General features: G+C 36.7%; 3 protein-coding genes across 4 annotated transcripts; 2 read left to right on the top strand and 1 right to left on the bottom strand.

Annotated features, from left to right (window-relative positions):
- The first annotated feature begins 4,874 nt into the window (after positions 1 to 4,874).
- LOC111888828 (uncharacterized) lies at positions 4,875 to 7,857 on the top strand. Its single transcript, XM_023884950.3, has 8 exons — positions 4,875 to 5,189; positions 5,740 to 5,884; positions 5,968 to 6,136; positions 6,219 to 6,489; positions 6,582 to 6,847; positions 6,940 to 7,164; positions 7,245 to 7,347; positions 7,419 to 7,857. The coding sequence occupies exons 1-8, from the start codon at positions 5,039 to 5,041 to the stop codon at positions 7,481 to 7,483; spliced, it is 1,395 nt and encodes a 464-aa protein (XP_023740718.1). The 5' UTR covers positions 4,875 to 5,038; the 3' UTR covers positions 7,484 to 7,857.
- Positions 7,858 to 7,957: 100 nt separating this feature from the next.
- LOC111888862 (uncharacterized) lies at positions 7,958 to 9,733 on the bottom strand. Its single transcript, XM_023884987.3, has 3 exons — positions 9,552 to 9,733; positions 8,508 to 8,670; positions 7,958 to 8,419 (listed from the first exon to the last, which is right to left on the bottom strand). Exons 1-3 carry the CDS (start codon positions 9,628 to 9,630, stop codon positions 8,170 to 8,172), a joined length of 492 nt encoding a protein of 163 aa, XP_023740755.1. The 5' UTR covers positions 9,631 to 9,733; the 3' UTR covers positions 7,958 to 8,169.
- A 2,017-nt stretch (positions 9,734 to 11,750) lies between these two features.
- On the top strand, positions 11,751 to 14,411 carry LOC111888855 (uncharacterized). 2 transcript variants are annotated; one of them, XM_052768758.1, is made up of 8 exons: positions 11,764 to 12,261; positions 12,467 to 12,595; positions 12,705 to 12,828; positions 12,945 to 13,387; positions 13,526 to 13,602; positions 13,673 to 13,808; positions 13,882 to 14,085; positions 14,203 to 14,411. In XM_052768758.1, the coding sequence occupies exons 1-8, from the start codon at positions 11,833 to 11,835 to the stop codon at positions 14,254 to 14,256; spliced, it is 1,596 nt and encodes a 531-aa protein (XP_052624718.1). In that variant the 5' UTR covers positions 11,764 to 11,832; the 3' UTR covers positions 14,257 to 14,411. The 2 variants fall into 2 exon arrangements, with proteins under 2 accessions (XP_052624719.1, XP_052624718.1); XM_052768759.1 differs by lacking the exon at positions 14,203 to 14,411 and having other exon boundaries at positions 11,751 to 12,261; positions 13,860 to 14,026.
- Positions 14,412 to 21,620: the final 7,209 nt, after the last annotated feature.

Here is a 21,620-nt window from a genome sequence, read left to right as displayed (position 1 = left end):
CATTCTTCCAAGATCAACAATGGCCCTAAGACTTTGCTCCAGAAGCCATAGTCGTTTAGGGTTCCCCACAATCGGCCAAAAGACGTGAAATGACGACATAACACCCTTATATACGACCCAATACAAAACGGCTAGGGTTTCTGCTGAACAGCGTCGACTCGCCGAGTCCATATCTGGACTCGTCGAGTCACGTCGTGAACCCGCGACCAAGTCTGCGGTCCTACTCGGCGAGTCAAGCTCCAACTCGCCGAGTCCCCCTTTTAAAACACCCCAAAATGCAATTTAACAATACTTGAGATTTTGGGCTGTTACAAATAACTTGTATGGTATTTTAGGGTTACTTACTGGCTCCGGCTGATCGTACCTCTGCGTCCTCCTTTACTTATTTTTGAAAACCCTTCTTAAATTCTCTTTTGAAAACTCTCCTTGATTTGAGACTGGATTCACACGAATGTTCCTCCAATTCACTCAAATCAAGGCTCTGATACCAACTTGTAACACTCTAAAAATTCCAACCAATTTAAACTTTTAAAAAACAACCCAATTTCATAAAGTTATTACAAAAAGGTTTTCAATACATTTATTATCATAGTATTTCCCAAAAACCACATCGCAAACACATAAAACTCGAGGAGCGGTACGATCATGCATTTGCCTTGCCACGGTCTCCTAAAGTACCTGAAACATTTAAACCACAACTGTAAGCCCGAAATCTTAGTGAGATACCCCCAAAATACCAACGCCATACAAACATAACCATATCATATAATCGATACAGAACAACCATGCACTTCGGGTCTACTATGTGACTAGTCCGCCGCACCGGCCTACAGTCCACCTGGTCCACCCTCCGAGTCTAGCCATATACATCGAGTCAACAGTGTGATTGGTTCGCCCGCACCGGGCCTTCAATCCACCTGGTCCACTCTTTGAGTCTACAGTATGACTGGTCCGCCCACACCGGGCCTTCAGTTGGCCTGGTTCACTCTCTGAGCCTCGGCACGTCTGGTCCGCCCTCGTGGGGCCTACAGCCTATCCGAACCGCTCGCTGGGCTTGCGGGATAACCGGTCCGCCCTGGGTATGTTGGCCTACAATACAAAGCAGTACCCGCCTCAACCCAACTCCAGCCCAACAACCATGTGCACATAAATATACAATCATATAACAATACACATCCAACCAAACCGATCTAGCAGATCACATAACATAACATCATCCTAACTAGGATACCGACCTTACCGGTCACTAGCATAGCATCATCCTATATACCAGGATACCGACCTTAACCAGGTCTCTAACATATACCATCCTAACTACCAGGATGTAAACATAGCAAAGCAATAACATAACAACAACACCCAGATTACAATCCGATAAAGGGCCGACCTTGGTGCCTTAGACCCTGTTGATATAGTGAGGATAACTCACCTCGCAACTGCTGACTGAAAAGGATAAGATCATGCTGCTCTAACCTCCGACATGAACTCTACCACTGGTCATTACCAAAAGACTGAACTCAATAAATACCCATAAATACCAAAATACCCCTGGAAGTCAACTGGTCAACTCTTGGTCAAAGTCAAAGTCCTCAATCAAAGTCAACCCTCCTTACTGACTCTACTCGCCGAGTCAACCCGCTGACTCGTCGAGTCCCCATGCTTTGAAACTCCCATAACACGACTCAACTCGCCGAGTCCCACAACTCTGAGTCTAACCGATTCACAGCTTAACCAGAAAAGGTTAGGACCTCACGACCAGACTCGCCGAGTCCAAGGCTATCTTCAACCAACTCGCCGAGTACCACTAGTTCTTAGCTCATACATAGGCTTTCCAAGCCATGCAGGGTCTCAAATCCATAGATCTACTCTTATACAAGCCATCCATCACGTAAAGTAGCAAACTTTATGTGACTCCAAGGAGATCTAAGCATAATACACTCTTGGCTAAGGCTTGGGACTAAAAGGCTTCATCAACAATTCTTGAACATGGACTTTATGCTCTTTTGGATCATCACGACTCTAGATCTGAGGTAGCAACCTCAGATCCAACCTCCAAACTCAAGATAGCACTAAATCAATTCCCAAAAATCCCACAAATGATAGATCTAGATGGATAGCAGCTCAAGCAATGAATCCTTACCTCCAAAGAGGACTCCAACTGAAGAATAAGCCAAAACCCTGCAAAGCCCCTTGCTCCAAACCTCTTAATCTTCAAAGATTTCTTCAACCAACACTCCTTCAAGACCCAAATGCTCTCTAATTCTCTCAGACACGAATAATTAGGGTTTCTTGACTTCAACGGGGAGCAAAGAGGCTGGGGATAAGGTATTATGTTCTTTATATAGGGCTCAATCCCTGAGATTAGGGTTTTCTCCACACAGCACCAACTCGCCGAGTCCAGCCACCGACTCGCCGAGTTGGCCACTTAACACGCGACCAGAATCGCGACCCTACTCGCCGAGTCCACCCATAGACTTGCCAAGTTGACCATTCACATTTTTACTTTGAACCCTGAACTTGCACTCCTGAACTCGGGATGTTACAGAAGAAAAGTTAATCATGGATTTTATCTATTTTCTCATATTTATAAAAATTACTGGTATGCATAATTTAACCAGTCCACTTATGAACTGACCGATTGGATTGGATATCCAATTACAATCGGATTAGATCGGATGCGGAATTTCAAAATCTAACTGGATTGGATCATCCTGAAAATTGAATGAATAACTGAACTGAATCAATCCAAATGTATATCCAATCTCAATCCACATAAATATTGAATATTATTATCCAAAGCCAGTTAATATTATTAATTATTCTATAAGAGAATAAGTTGAAGATTTGAAATTAATGTGACTTTGTTAGTCTTATATAGCATAATTGTGTGATTTTATTTTTAATTATCATAGTTATATTTGGTTATTCGAAAGAAAGAGATTAGAATTGGTTAGATAATAGATAACCAATAGATTAAACCAATAAAAAATATCCAATGAATAAAACATATCCAATACAACATCTAATTGGATCAATTCGGTTTGGTTTTATATATTGAATTGTATTACATCGGTTGACAAAATTCAACATCCAATAGATTATTGGATTGTGATGGCTCCATCGAAATTCATTGGACTTGAATCAATAAACACATACTTTGTTCATTTTCCCACTAATGTGGGACAAACCAAAACACAAGTACTGTCAATAAAAACCATTTCCATATCCAAATACGATATTATCCTGGATCTACCAATATAAATTTATATAAACATAAAAATAATTAATTATTAAAACTTTTAAATTATAGTAATCAATTTTACAATACATTCATACTTAGAAATTGCAATCAATATCATACTAGTAATATATGCTAAGTTGAAAACCAAGATTTCAGATTCAAAGTTCAAAAACAGGAAATGTCAATGTAGCACAATAAACTTAGGTGTTTTATCAAATTTGACCATTTATATTTTTTTTTGTTTTGCATAATAGGCAATCTAACGTATACTGTACATGTCGATTAAGTCGCTTTCGTTAGTTTTTAACAAATTCCTCGTTAACCAATTATTCTAAATTACATGAATGATCCCTATGATTTTAAGTTCTTTTGTGTTTGGTCCCTCCTTTTGAAACAAATGAAACACTTGATCTCCAACCACTACCTCTCATTACCTACCACCATCAGAAACCTGCCAACCACCGTAAACTACCATTGGTGACCGCTAACCATCACCTGTCCCACCCCTCGGTTAACTCCGAATACAGGACCATTGGAAAAAATGGGTCTGCCACACCCCAAGTCGTATTCTCCGGCTAGGATGTCCCCCCCACCTCCACCTCTGCTTCATCCCTCCTTATCAACTCTGACTAGAATGTCACATTTCACTGAAATTTGTAACTCGATCGAAACCTGATGCAAAAAACAATTACCCTCGTTTCCAAGCCCTCCATACCCTTCTGTAATCCTCTTTCCTATTTACAAACACATCAATATCCTCCACAAGCTCTACCTTCTTGTCAAGATCCATAACTTTTTTTTTCAATAATAAGGCAAGTAATTCTTCAACATTGTTTCCTTATGCTTATTGTGAAAATTTAGTTCAAAGAACTTAGGTTTAGACTGGGAATTCGACTTGTGACCGACCTCGATCACTTCGGTGTGCAAAAACCAGGTGCCTTTCATGGTTTGGAAGACGTCGATTATGGGTTAGCTGTAATCAATTGTGACTGTGACTTCGTCGTCTTTTTCAGCTTTATTGGCTTTGATTCAATGTGTGGAGGGAGATAAATTGGTGCCCAAATAAATATTGGCAGCTTCGAAGAGCTGGTTGGGGGTGAGGCGATCGAATTCCTTGATGAAGACGGTGGTTGGGCAGAGAAGCGTTTGAAGAGGGATTTGATATACTCAGTTGGAATGAGATTGGAAGCAATGGTTCTGAAGAGGAGTGTGGAGGCAGTGAAGGATGTGGCGGTTGTTAAGAAAGATTTCGGTGGTGGGAGGGATTTGTATGAAAACATGGCTCTGATGTGGAGGAGCTAGGGACTCTGCACAAAAGAAACTGAAATCATAGGGACCATTCATGTAATTTAGAATAATTGGTTAAATGATGATTTGTTAAAAACTAATGAAAGGGACTTAGTTGACATGACAAAACACCTAAGTTCAATCTTAAAGGGTGACATTTTCCATTGATACGATATTTTGGACACATAAAAATTGCTAACCAAAAAGGAAGTAATCCGTAGTGTGGTACACAACTACACACTACATACAACAAAGCTAAGGGATTAAAAAAGCAAAATGGTAAAAGCACATGGACCAAAATAGGTCATTTAAAACGTAGTAAAGCCATAAAATGGACATCTTTCATCTTTGGTGAGGAAGGCAAACCGCGTTCATCCTGCTTCCTCGTCTCTCTCTGTCACACGGAAGAATTTTACTGTGATCGACGCTGCATACTCCATAACCATTTTCTTACAACTACCCCCTCTCTACATCTTCTTCACTCCCACTTTGAGTTTTGAAAATTTTGAAATGGAGGTGTTCTATTACATGGTGTTTGGGGGTTTAGGATTGATTGTGGCAGCTTTGGAGTTGAGTAAGAACAACAAAGATCGAATTAGCACTTCTCAGTCATTTACTTCCTTCAAGAACAATTATCTTCTTGTCTACTCTCTCATGATGGGTACGCCAGATCGATTTCCTTTACTTGCGCTGTTATTTTTAGGTTCTTAACGTGCTCCATAAGATCTGATGCGAATTTGATTATTCGCGCTTGCTTCTGAATGTGAATCTCTCTCTCTTTGTATATATAAATATATTCGACGAGATGCCGGATCGGGATCTTTGGTAAATGTAAAACCTAGTGATGCACTGTCAATTCCTTATTTGATCAGTTAATTTTTCGCCTTTTTTTCAATATTTAACGAAGCAATCACCAAAAATTGAATTTCGTATATAAGAGACCCACTCGTGGTGATGTCTACTTGTCAGATCTTATTTGTTCTCCATCTGTTTTTGATTGATAAAGAAGAATTACAAGCTTGTAGAGCTGAAACCTAAATTCCGTCATGCTATAGTAAAGTTGAAAGATAGAGAAACTTGGAATGGATTACTTGTGAGATGGAAGTATACGAATAGTTAGAAATTAAAAAAAGATTTAAGAGATGTAGATGTTTAGTTTGGATCTGTTAATGTTTATGTTTATGATTCTGAATCTGATGGTCTGGATATAGCTGGAGACTGGTTGCAGGGTCCTTATGTGTATTACCTTTACACAACATACGGGTATGGGAAAGGAGATATCGGGCAGCTATTTATTGCTGGGTTTGGATCTTCCATGCTGTTTGGCACAATCGTCGGATCTCTAGCTGATAAACAGTAAGCTTTCAACTCTCTCTCTCTCTCTCTCTTAGCCATCAATTTTTCATATATTTAAAGTTTGTTTGCTACTGAAATTACAGGGGTAGAAAGAGGGCATGTGTGACATACTGCATTACTTACATACTGAGCTGCATGACCAAGCATTCTCCTCAATACAAGGTTTTGCTGTTGGGTCGTATCTTGGGTGGTGTTGCTACTTCTCTCCTGTTTTCTTCGTTTGAATCGTGGCTCGTTGCTGAACACAACAAGGTAATTTTGTTTGATTTTTTTAAAAAAAAAAAAAAAGATGTGGTGTATAATTAAAAGGTAATTGGTTGACATCTGATTTCAGAGAGGGTTTGAGCAACAATGGCTGTCTTTAACTTTCTCCAAGGCCATATTCCTGGGGAACGGTCTGGTTGCAATCATCTCAGGGCTGTTTGGTAACTTTCTAGTGGACAGTGTAAGTCTAGGGCCTGTAGCACCCTTTGATGCTGCAGCATGCTTTCTTGCAATCGGGATGGCCATTATATTATCCTCATGGGGTGAGAACTATGGAGATCCTTCTGACAACAAAGACCTGCTTTCCCAGTTCAAGGCGGCTGCTGTAGCTATTGCTTCAGGTACATTTTTTTTTTTTTTTTTTTTTTTTTTAAATTTATGAATTATGCTTTGGTTGATTAATTTTGAAACTAATTGCGTGTCTAAACTCTAGATGAGAAGATTGCACTGCTAGGAGCCATACAGTCTCTGTTTGAAGGGTCCATGTACACGTTTGTATTCCTGTGGACTCCTGCTTTGAGTCCAAATGATGAGGAGATTCCACATGGTTTTATTTTTGCGACATTCATGTTGGCATCCATGTTAGGAAGCTCGTTTGCAGCTAGACTCATGGCCCGTTCCTCACCTAGAGTCGAAAGCTACATGCAGATTGTCTTTTTGGTTTCTGCAGCATCCCTTTTGCTTCCTATACTCACAAACGTATAAAACCTATCTCCCTATAATTAAATTATTATTTTTTTAAAAAAATAAATAAATAAATAACCTATCCTCTCTTAATTAATTTGTAACAGTTCTTCGTAATAGCTCCTCCTCCTTCTGAGGTGAAGGGTGGAGGGATCTCATTGGGTTGCAGTATTCAACTTCTTGGGTTTTGTGTCTTTGAGTCTTGCGTTGGAATCTTTTGGCCGTCAATCATGAAAATGAGGTCACAATACATTCCTGAGGAGGCCAGAAGCACTATTATGAACTTCTTTCGCATACCCCTCAATATATTCGTTTGCATCGTGCTCTACAATGTATGCTGCTGCTTTTTTTTTTCTGTAAATTTTCTTGATCTTTAGATGCCTAACATTTATTCTTTTGGTTGTGTTTGAAGGTAAATGCATTCCCCATTACGATCATGTTTGGAATGTGCTCCATCTTCCTTTTTGTGGCTTCTGTTTTGCAGAGGCGATTACTGGTCATAACCGATAAGCCAAGTGAGTGATGATCGGATTTATTTATTAATTTGAAGCTGTTTTTACTAAGAGTTTTTATTTATTTATTTCAGAGTCGGAAGATTGGACATCATTGAAAGAGAGAGATGTTGAGACTGAGCCATTAAATGATGATTAGCATCAAATCAAAATTCAAAATAGACATATACAAATATGAGAACACATCCAACAAACACATTTCATTCATGTGTTTTGATAAGATTAGTTTATTCAATCGGCACGATCCATGTCCACCTGGCTACACAAACACGTGGAACAAAGAGCTTAAAGTAGCCTGCCTGACTTGCAAGGACTCTCGGCGTCAAACCAACTTATTATTATTATTATTATTATTATCATGTACTATAATTTTTACCCATTATTTTCCTACTTGTATTAAGGTCTCAAATAAAAACATTTGTTTGAGACTGTATTTTTGTCCAACAACTTGGGTTTTTTTAATGTGATTTCAAGTGTGAACTATATAATACATACAATATGATTCTTTTATAACGATCACAAGTATATGCAATTTAAATGAGGCCCCGATTGATAATTGACATTCGACAGTCGATTGAGATTGAACCAAAATTCAACACACTTGAGCAGCAAATTAACATTAACCAACAATTGCCAATCATATTCATATACTGAATTTTATAATGTTACATACAATTGATTGAAGATGAAAACTGAGGAATCTGATCAAAACAAATACAAGTTTTGTGACTTTATTAGCATCATGCTACAAGGCAACAGAAATATACATTACATGGTGATGGTGATGGTGATGGTGATGAAGAAATAATAAATGATGAGAAACATTTACAAGAAACGACCACGTTTTGCAGGTGCTGAAGCAGTTTCCAGGTCTCCAATGAAGAACAAGATTCTGTCAAGAATCCCCATCTGGCGATCATGTCTGCCCATAAACTCATCTTCTGTGTACCTGGTTGCATCTGAGCTTGTTGAAGCAGAAGCATCATCTTGCAGATTTCTTGAACCCAAATGTCTTTGAATTTCTCCTTGGTGGATCAGGAAATAGTCATCTCCTTCCCTTATGATCTTCAGCCCCCTGCAAACAATTTATACCACTTTTCAATGAATACTTATTGTTTATAATTATAAGTAGCAAGTAGCAAGTGATGATGATGGTTACTTACAATCCAACACGATCACACCGATCTTGAACTGCATATACATCTTTCCATGACTTTGATTCATCAGTGGGTGCATAAAATATGGCTCTCTCTATTCCCCATCTTTCTTTAAATAGGTTGCACCAAAGATCATTTTCCAAACCAAACACCTTCCACTTCCTGCACACTTAAGTTAACAAACAACAAACTATTCTATCACTCTTATAGCTCACCAATTTCAATATCAACTCTTGTTCAACAAGAAATCAGGCCATTTTTTACTCTGAAAACATAACTTACAAAACTAGAAGCCAAAACTTTGTTCTAATAAGGGACTCTTGGTAAACAGAATACAGAATTTCATGGTTAAGAGGTTGCATTTATTGAACACAACTTCTCTGACTGAATAAACATCCAAATACAAGCATTTCCATTTGCAAACTCATCAAGACTAGTACACTGTGGTTTGATGAGTGTATGCAAGATCAATTTCCTAATCACATGTCGTTCATCCTAAAATTCTCTGATTTGTCTATGAAAAAAGACCAAGAAAAATTGTACAGCTGATAATCTCTAGAGAAACCCAATATATCACGACATGGAGTCATGATCCACACATATACCAATTCTTTTGTAAGTTTCTCTCGACCGCTAGATTTAAATCAATTACCACATTAAAAAGAAAAAAAAAGGAAAGAGTATCTAAAGAGACTCTAAAGATAACTTTCCGACTACAGTACAGTCAGCATCCTTGGATCCAGATCTTATCTTTGGAAATTCATAAAAAACCCGCATCACACGCAATCAAAATCAAGCAACCAAAACATCCAATTGTGCCCAAACCAATCGCACTCAACATTTTCGTAAAGGCCATCACCCATAACCACATAATTCCGGACAAGAAACAGAGAACAATCACGTACACACACAGAAACTGAATAGAGATCGATCATTTCATCAAACATATTGAATTTTACATCGTAAGCTCCGGAATTGAGGTTGTAGTTTACGTGATATGATTGGAGTAAGTAGCATTCAATGTTTATGTAAAAGCCTGAATAGACTAACCTTGCTGGGCTGTTACGAGGTCCTTATGATCCAATAAACAGAAGATTTTCATACAGAGATCCGCAGGTAGATTATCCATATACTTGATAATCGAATTTTTGAAGGAAAATAGATGGAAAGGACAAACTTGGTAACCATTAACCACCGATCGATGACGGAATACTTGTGTATTTTATTTTTCTTTCGTTTCTACATATAAGATCAGAAGAGAAATTTACAGTTTGGTCCTTGTCATTCGCACTTATCTTCAGTTTTAATCCTGCGGTCCTCATAGTTTCAAAATCCAACACGGTTGGTCCCTTTGCCTAACACCGTCAGAATTTTCTATTAAGTCCAATAAAAAATGTTTTTTTTTTCCTAGGACCAAAAGTATAGAAATCTAAAATCTCCAATTTTTGAAAGACGTATGAAATCCAAATTAAAACCCCTAAATGCAATTATGAGGAAGGTTACCATTCATTACATTTCCCTATAACTCAAGAGCACAATTAACTATTTATATTTCTCCTATATTCCTTCCATTCCATCCTTCCTTCATTAAAAAAAAAAAAAAAAAAAAAAAAAAAAAAAAAAAAAAAAAAAAAAAAGAAGATGTAAAGATCTTATGCCCAAAGCACATTACAAACCAAGTGAGGAAAAAATCAAACGGGTATTTTATACAAATATCACCTACCCTATCCCTGCAACTCACATGTAACTTTGGGGAAGAAGAAAGAACCCCTGATCAATATGGTTACACAAAGGTTGATGACAGTGTATTCACGATTCTACAAGTCATCACTAATGTCGAGACTCTTCATGGGCTTTTTTTTTCAAGTTTATGAGTTTTTCATCAACAACTTAAATTGAAATTCTTGCGATTCTCGTAAAATAACGGTCAAGCTCCTCCTTATGATTTAAATAGGTTATAGTGTAGGAGTAAAGCAATGATCAATGGACCTTTTGAAATTGTGAGGTCTAAATTACAAAACTAACATGTTCATTTTGAAATGTAGGCTCATAAGAACATTGTAAAAAAAGTTTATTTTAATCAAAAAAGTTCTCAAAAAAGCATATACTTGCAATGATGTTATGTCCTAATAAAGAAGGTACAAGAGAAGATGGCGAAAACAAGCAATCACTGAAGATGACCAACAAGGGATGAGGAAGCTGATGTTGAAAAATAGCTAGTGTTTAGTAAACTATGTTACAGTGTCAAGTGTCAACCCAACAAATATAACTCCAAGTCATTGTTACAATACTTACAAACGTAGTATAAAGTAAACAAAATCAATCTACAAATGACATGAAAAAATCGGGCTAATGGTTGTGCCTCTTTGCACGAGACATGTTTCAGTCAATCAATGGGGAGTCAATCAATCTGGAGGTGGTGTTTGTAAAATAAATTGTAATTTTTTTTGAATAAAAATGTATTAAAAGATAATTGAGAAGTAAGGGAGATTTGAACCTATGTTTGACTACTTCGGTTATGCAATTCAATCATGCAGATGTCAAATCAATTCTATTTAAGTCGGTACTTGAATACATTAATAAACTATATCGTCTCCACTTCCCCAAATTGTCTATTTCAAAAAACTCTTTATAATAAGCATAACCTTCTAATTTTAATCTAAACAAGCTCTTATAAATAGATCAAAAGATTGCACGAATTTTGTATTAATGTTCTAAAAAACATATGATCTTTCTCACAAGCTCCATAGCATAAGAATGCATGATTTTTGGTTTACATTAAAATCAATTTAACGATTCTTACTAGTTTTAAAGCTAAACCTACAATTTGGGATGAGTTTGACATATGGATAAAACCAATTTGAAAAAAATGGTTTTAAACTTACAAAAAACCTATTTTCAATGACAGAAAAATATCATTTTCATCCATTATTTTTTTTAAATTGTTGTTGATACAAGGTTGTGGAGGTTCCCAAAACTTTTTTCTTTTTGGAAACTCTGTACCATCTCGATTGTCCAAAATAATAATAATTTTTTTTAAAAGTTAAAAGTAGAAAAATATCATTTACCGTCCTTTAAAAAAAATCAAGTTACGTGAAATGACAAAAACATAGATAGATGTTTCAAAACCAATCTTACGGGTTTGACATTTTTTTTTCCCAAATGGATTTTGACCATTTTTGAAAAAACGAACCTGTTTCAAAGTTCAAACTGATCCGTATGGATAACCGATTTATGCACCATGAGACAATACAGTATAACTGTATAAACACCCGTATCAGGCTACAAAGACCCATCGCGGGTCATGTTACTTGCTTGAAGGACATGAGACATGGACATCAGCACTTCAAACATGGAACCGGAACCCTCCAAGGCCAGTCTTAACCTTCTTCACATCCACTTCGTCTCGTCAACCGACTCTCCCGAGTTCGCTCGTTTGAACTGGGCACTGACTCATTCCTCTATCATCGGACTCGACGCCGAATGGAAGCCTGTCCGAGCGCACCAACCCACCTTCCCCACCGTTTTGCTTCTCCAAATCGCTTGTCGACTCAATTCCGACGAGTCAACTCAGGAGCACGACAAGTCGATAGTCTTCCTAGTAGACCTATCGGAGATCCTTTTGCCTTCGATCTACGAGCTGCTAAGAGACGTATTCGTATCTCCGGATATTTTAAAGCTAGGGTTTCGATTTAAACAAGACCTGGTTTACTTGTCATCTACTTTTCGTTCTCAGGGATGTGATTCTGGCTTTGATAGGGTACGTCTAATTGGCATGACAATGTATTTTGTAATCACAACCCCTTTGCGTATCACGTCGGTCTGAATTTTACATATGATTAGCACTCGTGCATCATGTGTTATGTAATACCTTTTCCTCGCACATCATTTAGTCATAACCGAAAAGGAATTTGAAAACTAATATCTAATTATTGTGATGTTTATTCTCGGTAAAAACTAAAAAGGTGGAGCCATTTTTGGATATTGCAACCATATACAGTCATCTATATCAGAAGCAAACGAGAAGAAAGACCAAGGGTACCAAGAGCCTATCATTCATATGTGAGGAACTTCTGGGCATATCTCTTTCAAAGGTTTTGTCTTTTTTCCTACTTGTATTTCTGTGCACTTGCATTTGGTATTTTAGGAGGATTTACAAATGTCCTGTTTTGAACTCTGAAAAGTATAATAATCTTGTTTCAGGAACTTCAATGCAGTGATTGGTCAGTTCGTCCTCTTACAGAAGACCAAAGGACTTACGCTGCTATAGATGCTCTTTGTTTGATTGAGATTTTCGATTTCTTTCAGCAGAGAGTTGTCAAAGAAGGTTTGGCTTTTATTGTTCACAATATTGTAATTGCTGTCTATCCAATGATATGCACCAGAGTTTGAGTTTATGAAGTTGCACATACTGAAAGCTATAGGTTGTGTTCACTGCTGCAGGGGCCTTGGGAAATCTGAGTGAAGTCAGTAGTTCAAGTTTAAATCTGGGGTTAAAGCAGATTCTGAGGGAACCTACCAGTTCCACAATAATATTGAGTACCAGATTTTGTGAGGCTGTGGAGATGGTGAGAGCCACAGCTACGATAATTGAATACCCTCAAAGAGTAGATGGTATTGGTGAAGTGGGAGTAAGTTTTAGGAAATCAATGGATTACATGGTGTTGCAGATTGTAAGAGAATATGGTGATAAAATAGTTTTGACAGAATCAGATGGCAAGCCGAAAACATCAAAAAGAAAAGGAAAAAGGAAATCCTCGACTACTGGTTTTAAATGTAAAGAACAGCGAGTATATGACACTGATGAATGGCATTGGCAGGGCCCAGCACCATGGGACGTTTTGGTGGGGGGTGATGGAAGCCCAAAGTTTCTGTGTGATGTCATGGTAAGCAGAAATACCATAGTTTTTTTTTTTTCTTTAAATTCTTATAAATATATATATATATATATATATATATATATATATATATATATATATATATATATATATATATATATATATATATATATATATATATTTTAGGTGGAGGGGTTGGCGAAACATCTAAGGTGTGTTGGAATTGATGCTGCTGTTCCCCATTCTAGAAAGCCAGAAAGCAGGTATATGATGAGTTGTTTGTTATGATGATAAAGTTGGAAAAATTTTTAAATATGAATTGGTGATGTTCAGGGAGTTGATAGATCAAGCTATAAAAGAGAAGAGAGTTGTTCTGACAAGGGATGCGAAGCTGTTGAGACATGAGTATCTGTTAAGAAATCAGATATACAGAGTGAAAAGCCTATTAAAAAACGACCAGCTAATTGAGGTATTATTGCTAGTTTATATTATTAGGTACCCTACAAACTACAAAGTAAAGTTGAAATGTGGATGTTTTGCAGGTGATTGAAAGTTTTGAGTTGAAAATATGTGAGGATCAGCTGATGTCAAGGTGCACTAAATGCAATGGCAGGTTTATCCAAAAACCACTGTCCATGGAAGAGGCGCTTGAAGCAGCAAAGGGATTTCAAGTCATCCCTGACTGCTTGTTTGACAGGAACATCCACTTCTGGCAGTGCACAGACTGCAATCAACTCTATTGGGAGGTACTCTCTTCTCTTCTCTTCTCTTCTCTTCTTGTTTGTGTGTTACAACAACATTATTGATTTATTTTCAGTAATATTATATTATTAATTATGTTTGTGGATGGATTTTGCATGCAGGGAACTCAATACCACAATGCAGTTCAGAAATTTATTGATGTGTGTAACATATAAACCCAACTGCATTTGCATCTTTAATTACTTAATTCTTGTTGGTTACAAAACTCTTTTTATTTACCATGGTATGCTAAGCTTCATAATAAATCAATAATCACATAAAAATGTTTTTTTTTGACGTTTTTGAAATACAAGATAATATTATTGGAGAATTATTGTTTTCGCTTTTCACTGTGATGGAGTCGCTCTTAAATTCGTTATTTCATTGGCAATTTCGCATGGTTGGTGGTTGTGGTTAAATAAAATTCTTTACTAATCTTACTTCTCAAACATCCATCCAGATTCTTTTCCTCTTTTGGCTGAGTTTTTAATTTTTTTTTTTATAACCAAAATCGTGTTTTTGAAAAAAAATATATTTACCAAATAGGTGGACTTTCAAACATATTTACCAAAAGAGTAACTATTCAAAATATTTTGCCAAATCAATGTTTTTTGTTTTATTTATTTATTTATGTATTTATTTTTAACTTTCAGCAATTGATTTACTATATAAGTGTTTTTTTAACCTTCTTAATAGAGTAAATTACAGTCTTGGTCCATGTGGTTTACTGGTTATACTATTTTTGGTCCTATTTTTAGAAACGTAACACTACTGGTCCTATGGAAGGTTTTGGTAACAATTGTTCCCCTCTAACACCCTTAATCGAGGGGATGTTAAAAATTTTAAAAAGACAAAAATAACCTTTTACCATTGGTTCCGCCGCCACCACCACTGTCAACCACCATCAACATCACCCTCCTCCTTTCTCTCCTCTCGTTCTCTTTCATCGCTTGAACGTTTCCGACACAAAATCAATACGAGAGCAGGGGTGTGTTTGCTGTTTTATTCTTCAACAAAAATCTCAAAACAAAAGACAAAAATCTCAAAACAAATGCTGAGATCTGGCATACTTAATAAGACATACCAGGGAAAACACAAAAACTCAATTGTTATGTTCTTCAGCAAAATCGACTTACATCAAAATTAGATTTCTCAAACGAATTCACTTTTAAAAATGAAAACTGCGATGAGATGTGTTTACAATTAAAAAACCATGACTAAAAAACTAGGTTTCTTAAGTGATTTATAGTCGACTTCGGTAGTTGTTTTTGAAATCAGATTTTCGACCTAATTCTTTCCCCGCCTGCAAATCAAACATTGTTTTGTGTTATCACAATTAGGAATTTAAAGAGTGATCTGGATTCATAATGGAGGGTGTTTGGACAAATTCAATGGATATATGGATTTGTTACAAAAATCAGGTTTGAGATGTGCTATTGGATTTGTTCCATCGGGTTTTGCGATGACCTTGGCTATTTAAACATCACCTAAATTCATTTGTTCTTCGATTCAGATTTCGAACCTTGCATTAATTCTTTAATTCAACTTTCGAACTAAAAGAGGTGCTTCATTGATCGATCTTTGCCCCGCCACCATCCATAATTCATCCCCGCCACCATTCATAGTTCGACTTTCGAACTAACATAGGTGCTTCAATCGTGGCTGTTGTGGTTGTCAAGAAAATCAAACGACATCTGCAATGACAGAGGTCATCGAAGATATATGTAGTAGAGGAGGGAGTTGTCAACGTCTTCTGTGGTGGAGGATGGAGTCGCTGACATCGACTGTGGCAGAAGTGTTCGTCGGTGACAGGTGTCGTTGAAATAAAATAAGAAGTGAAGTTGGGAGGGAGCAACGATGTCTGTAGGAGTGTGTTTTTAATTTTACCTGCTAAGTTTGATTTGGAATAAAATAACTTAAATGATAAATATTTTTAAAACAACACCATTTTAGTAAATATGTTTTTGAGATGATCCACTTCGGTTAAAAAAAAATCATTTTGGGATTACATCGCTTACCTTGGTGCCACGTTTCGATTTCTCATTCTCATTGGACTTCGGTCTAACCATATTTTTTTTAAAACTGATATTATTTTTATACTTTAAAAGTTCCATGTTTTATCCCTTTATATTGATTACTACTATGCCTCCTCTTAAAACTTTAAAATCTTACGGCTAGGGATCCAGATCATATTATGATATGTCTATAGAAGGATCATAAGTTTTTAATTCAATTCAATTTCGTTTTCTAGTATTTATTATATAGTTCAACTTTAAAAATTCGACTACTCAATTTGAAACCAAAGAGTTTCATAGAAGTTCACACATTCATCTCTAGTTAAGCATATCTCATGATACTCGTGATATTTCATTCGTGGTCTTATACCTTTAGTTATAAATGGTCATAAGATGTTTTCTTCTTTAACACCCGCATATTCATGTTAATTAAAATAGAATAAACTATAAAAATGACATTTTTATAGAAGATTATTTAGGGTAAATAATCTTAAACAAGTTAAAGTGTACGTGGCAAGGATTTTGTACATATAAAGAACATTGAAATCCGACTTTTTATTAAGAAGTTATGATTCTTCGAAGTTTCGTGATTAAACCAACACGCCTCTGCGTATTGTAAAAAATGAATTTTGATAAATTACTTTTAGCCTAATTGATCTAAACGAAAGTTGTATTAGTCGTTAAACTGAGAGCATGCATATAAAGAACGTCCAAATCTGACTTCGTGAGAGAAAATTATGATTTTTTGACGTTTCAATGCAGCAGTGTGAACACATAAATCAAAATTCTAATTGGTTGATTGTTAGCCGAAACAATTTAAATGAGAATTGAAGATCTCGTGAATATGAACTCGTTGATCAAAAGACAGTCGATAATGGAGTTCGTATGAAAAAGTTATGAATTTCACACTGACTTTAACAGTCTAAACCAATCGAAAAATGAATTTTTGTTAGATCAAGAATTAGATGTTGAGACCTTAATGAGAGTTTTAAGCTTGTCGAGAGGATTCTATGGATATAAAGAACGTCGAAAACGGAGCTCGTATGTAAAAGTTACGGTCATCCGAGGATTTCAGGAAAATACCTGATGTGATGACGTGACGACACCAGAGTGCGCCACGTGGCAGAAGAGGCGTCGACTCTCCATCGACGACAAGGTGACGTGGTTCCACATAAATGTAACATCCCAAAATTCTAGACCAAAAATTTCATTTATGATATAACGATTCATAAAACAATTTATAGAAAACATCGTCATGTTATTTCATTTCATAAAAAATATAGATCATGTCTCAAAAGAATGTCATAAGATAGTAACAATGTTAGAGTACAAATCCCAAGAATCTCATATGTGTAAAATTGTGTGTGGGATGCGTTGTAATTGTGTCGGCTCATTTCCCTTCGAAGAAGAGCCTGAAACAAAAACTGTAAACCATAAACACAAAGCTTAGTGAGTTCCCCCATCATACCACATACCACACAATATACATACTGTCTAACATATATGGGTACTGGACTACCCCTTCGATCTCTTTCAACTGGTAACTGCCTAGCATATCAGGGTGCTAGCCTACCCCTTCAGTCCTGTCGACCGGTACCTCGCCTAGCATATCAGGGTGCTGGCCTACCCCTTCGGTCCTTTCGACCGGTACCTTGCCTAGCATATCAGGGTGCTGGCCTACCCCTTCGGTCCTTTCAACCGGTATCGGGGACTATTTCACCCCTACTTCTACCACATAGCATCCTATTACATAAACATATAAGTAATATGTTTCCTAGCTTATCCAGGTGCTGGCATACCCCTTCGACCCTATCGACCGGTACTGGGGTCTATCCTACCCCTCCTACCACTATCGCATAACATCATAACATACTAGCACATAAAGCATAACAGCTAGTGACATACCAGATAATTATCACAAAGACAATCATCTTTACTATAGCTCTTACTAGTGGGCCAACATTGGTGCCTTCGACCCACTTCTACTGGAAGGTAACTCACCTCAATGTCGTGAAGTAGCTGAATTGTCCTTGGCTTTGGGATCAAATCTCCTCAAACTCCTACACATAAAATCTCTTTTAAGTACTCTTTCATACTCATAACACCTCTTTAAGGGTCAACTCTAGTCAAAGGTCATGGTCAAAGTTAACATCCTGGTCAAAGTCAACATCCTAGTTGACTCAACTCGCCGAGTTGGTCCATCAACTCGTCGAGTTCCTTGATCTATGAAACTCTAGAAATCTCGATCCTACACGTCTAGTTCTTTCATGAACTCGTTGAGTTCCATGATCCATAAAATCCTAAAATCTCGATCCTACTCGTCGAGTTCTTTCATGAACTTGTCGAATTCCCCTTACTACAAAGTTGGGACATTTCACTCACAACTCGCCGAGTCCCTCATTGAACTCGTCGAGTTCTTCACTCTTCATAACCCAAAACCATGGCCAACTCGCTGAGTCATCTCCTAGACTCAACGAGTTTGCTCAGTAACAGAAAACGTTGAGGGACCACGACCCAACTCGCCGAGTTGTATGAACAACTCGTCGAGTCCCCCATAGTCTAAACCCATTTAGTCATTTCTAGTCGGGCTCAATGCTTCCAAACCATAGATCTGGACCCCTAGTACTATGTTACCATGTAAATTTGCTAATTTTACGTTCATACATGGTGTCATGAAGCTAATAACACCAAAACTCAACTCCTAAAGAGATATAAAGCATGGAGAAGGGCTAAGACTTAATAGAGCTGGCAACTTTAAGTCTCATAAGGCCATGGACATATAGATATGAAGTTATAACTCCAAAACATGCTTGCATCCATGAATGGTTCCAAAATAGGCTCCTTAAGGCCCTAAACTACTTCATGAAAAGATCTAGTAAATGAATAGTCAAGGTATAGACTTTATACCTTAAGAAGGTTGCTTTGACAAAGAACTCTCTGGATCCAAAGCTTATTCCTTCAATCAAGCACTTCTAACTTCCACTCTTTCAAGGAAATACCAAGGAATCACTCTCTTTTCACTCACACACACTCAAAAGGCTCAAGATCACGAACTAGGACTTTGATGGACTGAGGGAGGCAATGAAGGAGGCCAAAATAAAGTGTTAAGGTCCTTAAATAGGGTGCAAACCCTGAAAATTAGGGTTTCACTCTGGCAACCCTACTTGTCGAGTTGAGGCTTCTCAACTCGTTGAGTAGACTTCAAGTCCCACATCCAAGATTCGTTTCTACTCAATGAGTTTGGGGCCTCCAACTCGTTGAGTCCCCTTGCAAAAATGAATAATTTGGCTTAAAATACATACTAGGATTCAGGCGTTACAATAAATTTGACATGTGGCACCACAAGAACAGGCCATGTGATGGCCTTCTAAAAGGGGTATGGTGTCAAGATATTGTGACAATACGTGGCGAATGCTGGGAGGAGCCACCAAAACCATAAGGCGTGGCGCGCCTATTGACCCTATGCGGCACACGCCGCCTTTAGTATATATAGGACTTCCGTTTTATTCATTTTTCACACCTAATTCCAACGTCATTCTCTCTCAAACACCATTCTTTCTTGAGTATGAGATTCTTAGGGTTCCTAGGGGAATTTAGTAAGGTTTTGATGGGTAGAGGTGTCTGACAAATAGAAGCTTTCAGTTTAGAAGTTATGTCCGCACATTTTCCCAGTTTTCGCTAAATTCTCTATAAGTTAAGCTACACTCTTCTGATTTTAGTGTAAATTATATTTATAATCATAAGACGTCATTATGAACTTATAAATAATATTTATCACTATTTCCAAGTCAAAATATTGATTGATCTACTCGCGGGAGATATGTCTAGAATGGTCACGTTGACTTGATTGTTGAATTTCAGAAAGGCTATATGTCGAAATGGTCCTGCTTCCCAACTGTCTTGTCTGGCTGATCCTTACTTAACAGATCATGATGTAGACATTATGATTAGTGAGGAATCTAGACTATAATTCTCATAGTCACCAGGATTACAAAACTAGACTAAGGCATAGTACTTTATGCATCTAGGTCTTTTCAAAGTACAAAGCGAAGCGCTGCCAAAATCGTCAGTCATCCACTTTTATCAAGTGAGTGCATAGTTACTTTCATCTTATATATATATATATATATATATATATATATATATATATATATATATATATATATATGAATTATTTAGATAATTAAATGTTATATGTTCCTATTATCTGCAATATGTGTTGGATGAAACTATATGATATGATTTTACTCGATTTTATTACATAAGTATTTTTGCATATATATATATATATATATATATATATATATATATATATATATATATATATATATATATATCAGGTAGTGATGGGTGATGAGAGATTGGAGATGAGCGATGAAAAATCATTAGGAGACGCCTTGACCCTTGGTTCCAAAAATTACGATGTAGTCATCTAACATGGTATAGATGACAACCACAGACTAATTTAAACATTCCAGTGGAACACCGACAGGTTTGCAACCTATAGGTGACGAATTATGAGTTCAGGCGATGTAAGAACCGTGTATTCAGGATTTGTACTCTACTGACGAATTACAAGTTTTGGCGATGTAAGAACCGTGTATTCATGCGATGTAATCTACAAACAAATTACGAGTTCAGACGATGTAAGAACCGTGTACTCAATGCGATGATTAGGAGATGAACGTTAGGAAAAGTCCTTAGTGATGGAAATATAAACTGCAATGATAGGCGACGAATATTAGTAGAAGCCCCTAGTGATGAAAATATATAATGTGATGCTAGGTGATGATTATATAAGAAATGGCGATGTAGATGATGATTCTTAGGAGAGGATCTTAGAATAAATGTAGTAGAAAACGGGGATGGATAATTGGTTTAATCGTTTGATAATTAAACATATTAACTATATTATTTTGGGTTGAAAACCCTATGTACTCACTGGGTTTTCCAACTTGATCCACTCAACTTCTTTGTATCACAAGTAGCGGTACAAAGTTACATGAATGATAAGAGATTCAAGGAGATGTAGATTGATAGTCTAAGATAGTGTAAGGCCTGTTTATGTTTATGTTTTGTATTAGTTATGCCATCCTGGACTTTTATAAATCAGTGAAAAACATTTCTTCGGAAATACTTTTACGAGACCAAATTCCGCATTTATAAATAAACTCTGTTTTAAATAAGCATAAATAAAAAGTTTTAAAATGACCGTAACAATTGGGATGTCACATCTTCCTAATTCTTTTGGTTTACAGTAACAAAAATTATGGTTATTGCTTAAGAAGTTAAAGTTGATTCTACTGTCATGTCTTAATAATCATCAAAGTATAATGAGTATTGTACAAACAAAACTTTCCAAGTAAATTTAGAGACTAATTCATTTTGATAGGATCTTATGATCAAGATATTATAAAACATGAAGTATTTTTTGTTAAGATTTTGGTCTTGTTAATCTTGATTAGGACGATTGTCAAATACTAATAGATACTTAAATTTTAGTATTGTTTTTAAAGATATGAAAG

Source organism: Lactuca sativa, chromosome 2 (assembly GCF_002870075.4).
Source record: "Lactuca sativa cultivar Salinas chromosome 2, Lsat_Salinas_v11, whole genome shotgun sequence".
In the NCBI taxonomy this organism is placed as follows: Eukaryota; Viridiplantae; Streptophyta; class Magnoliopsida; order Asterales; family Asteraceae; genus Lactuca; species Lactuca sativa.
The sequence above is the reverse complement of the archived record's forward strand: the minus strand, read 5'-3'. Positions and strand labels throughout refer to the sequence as shown.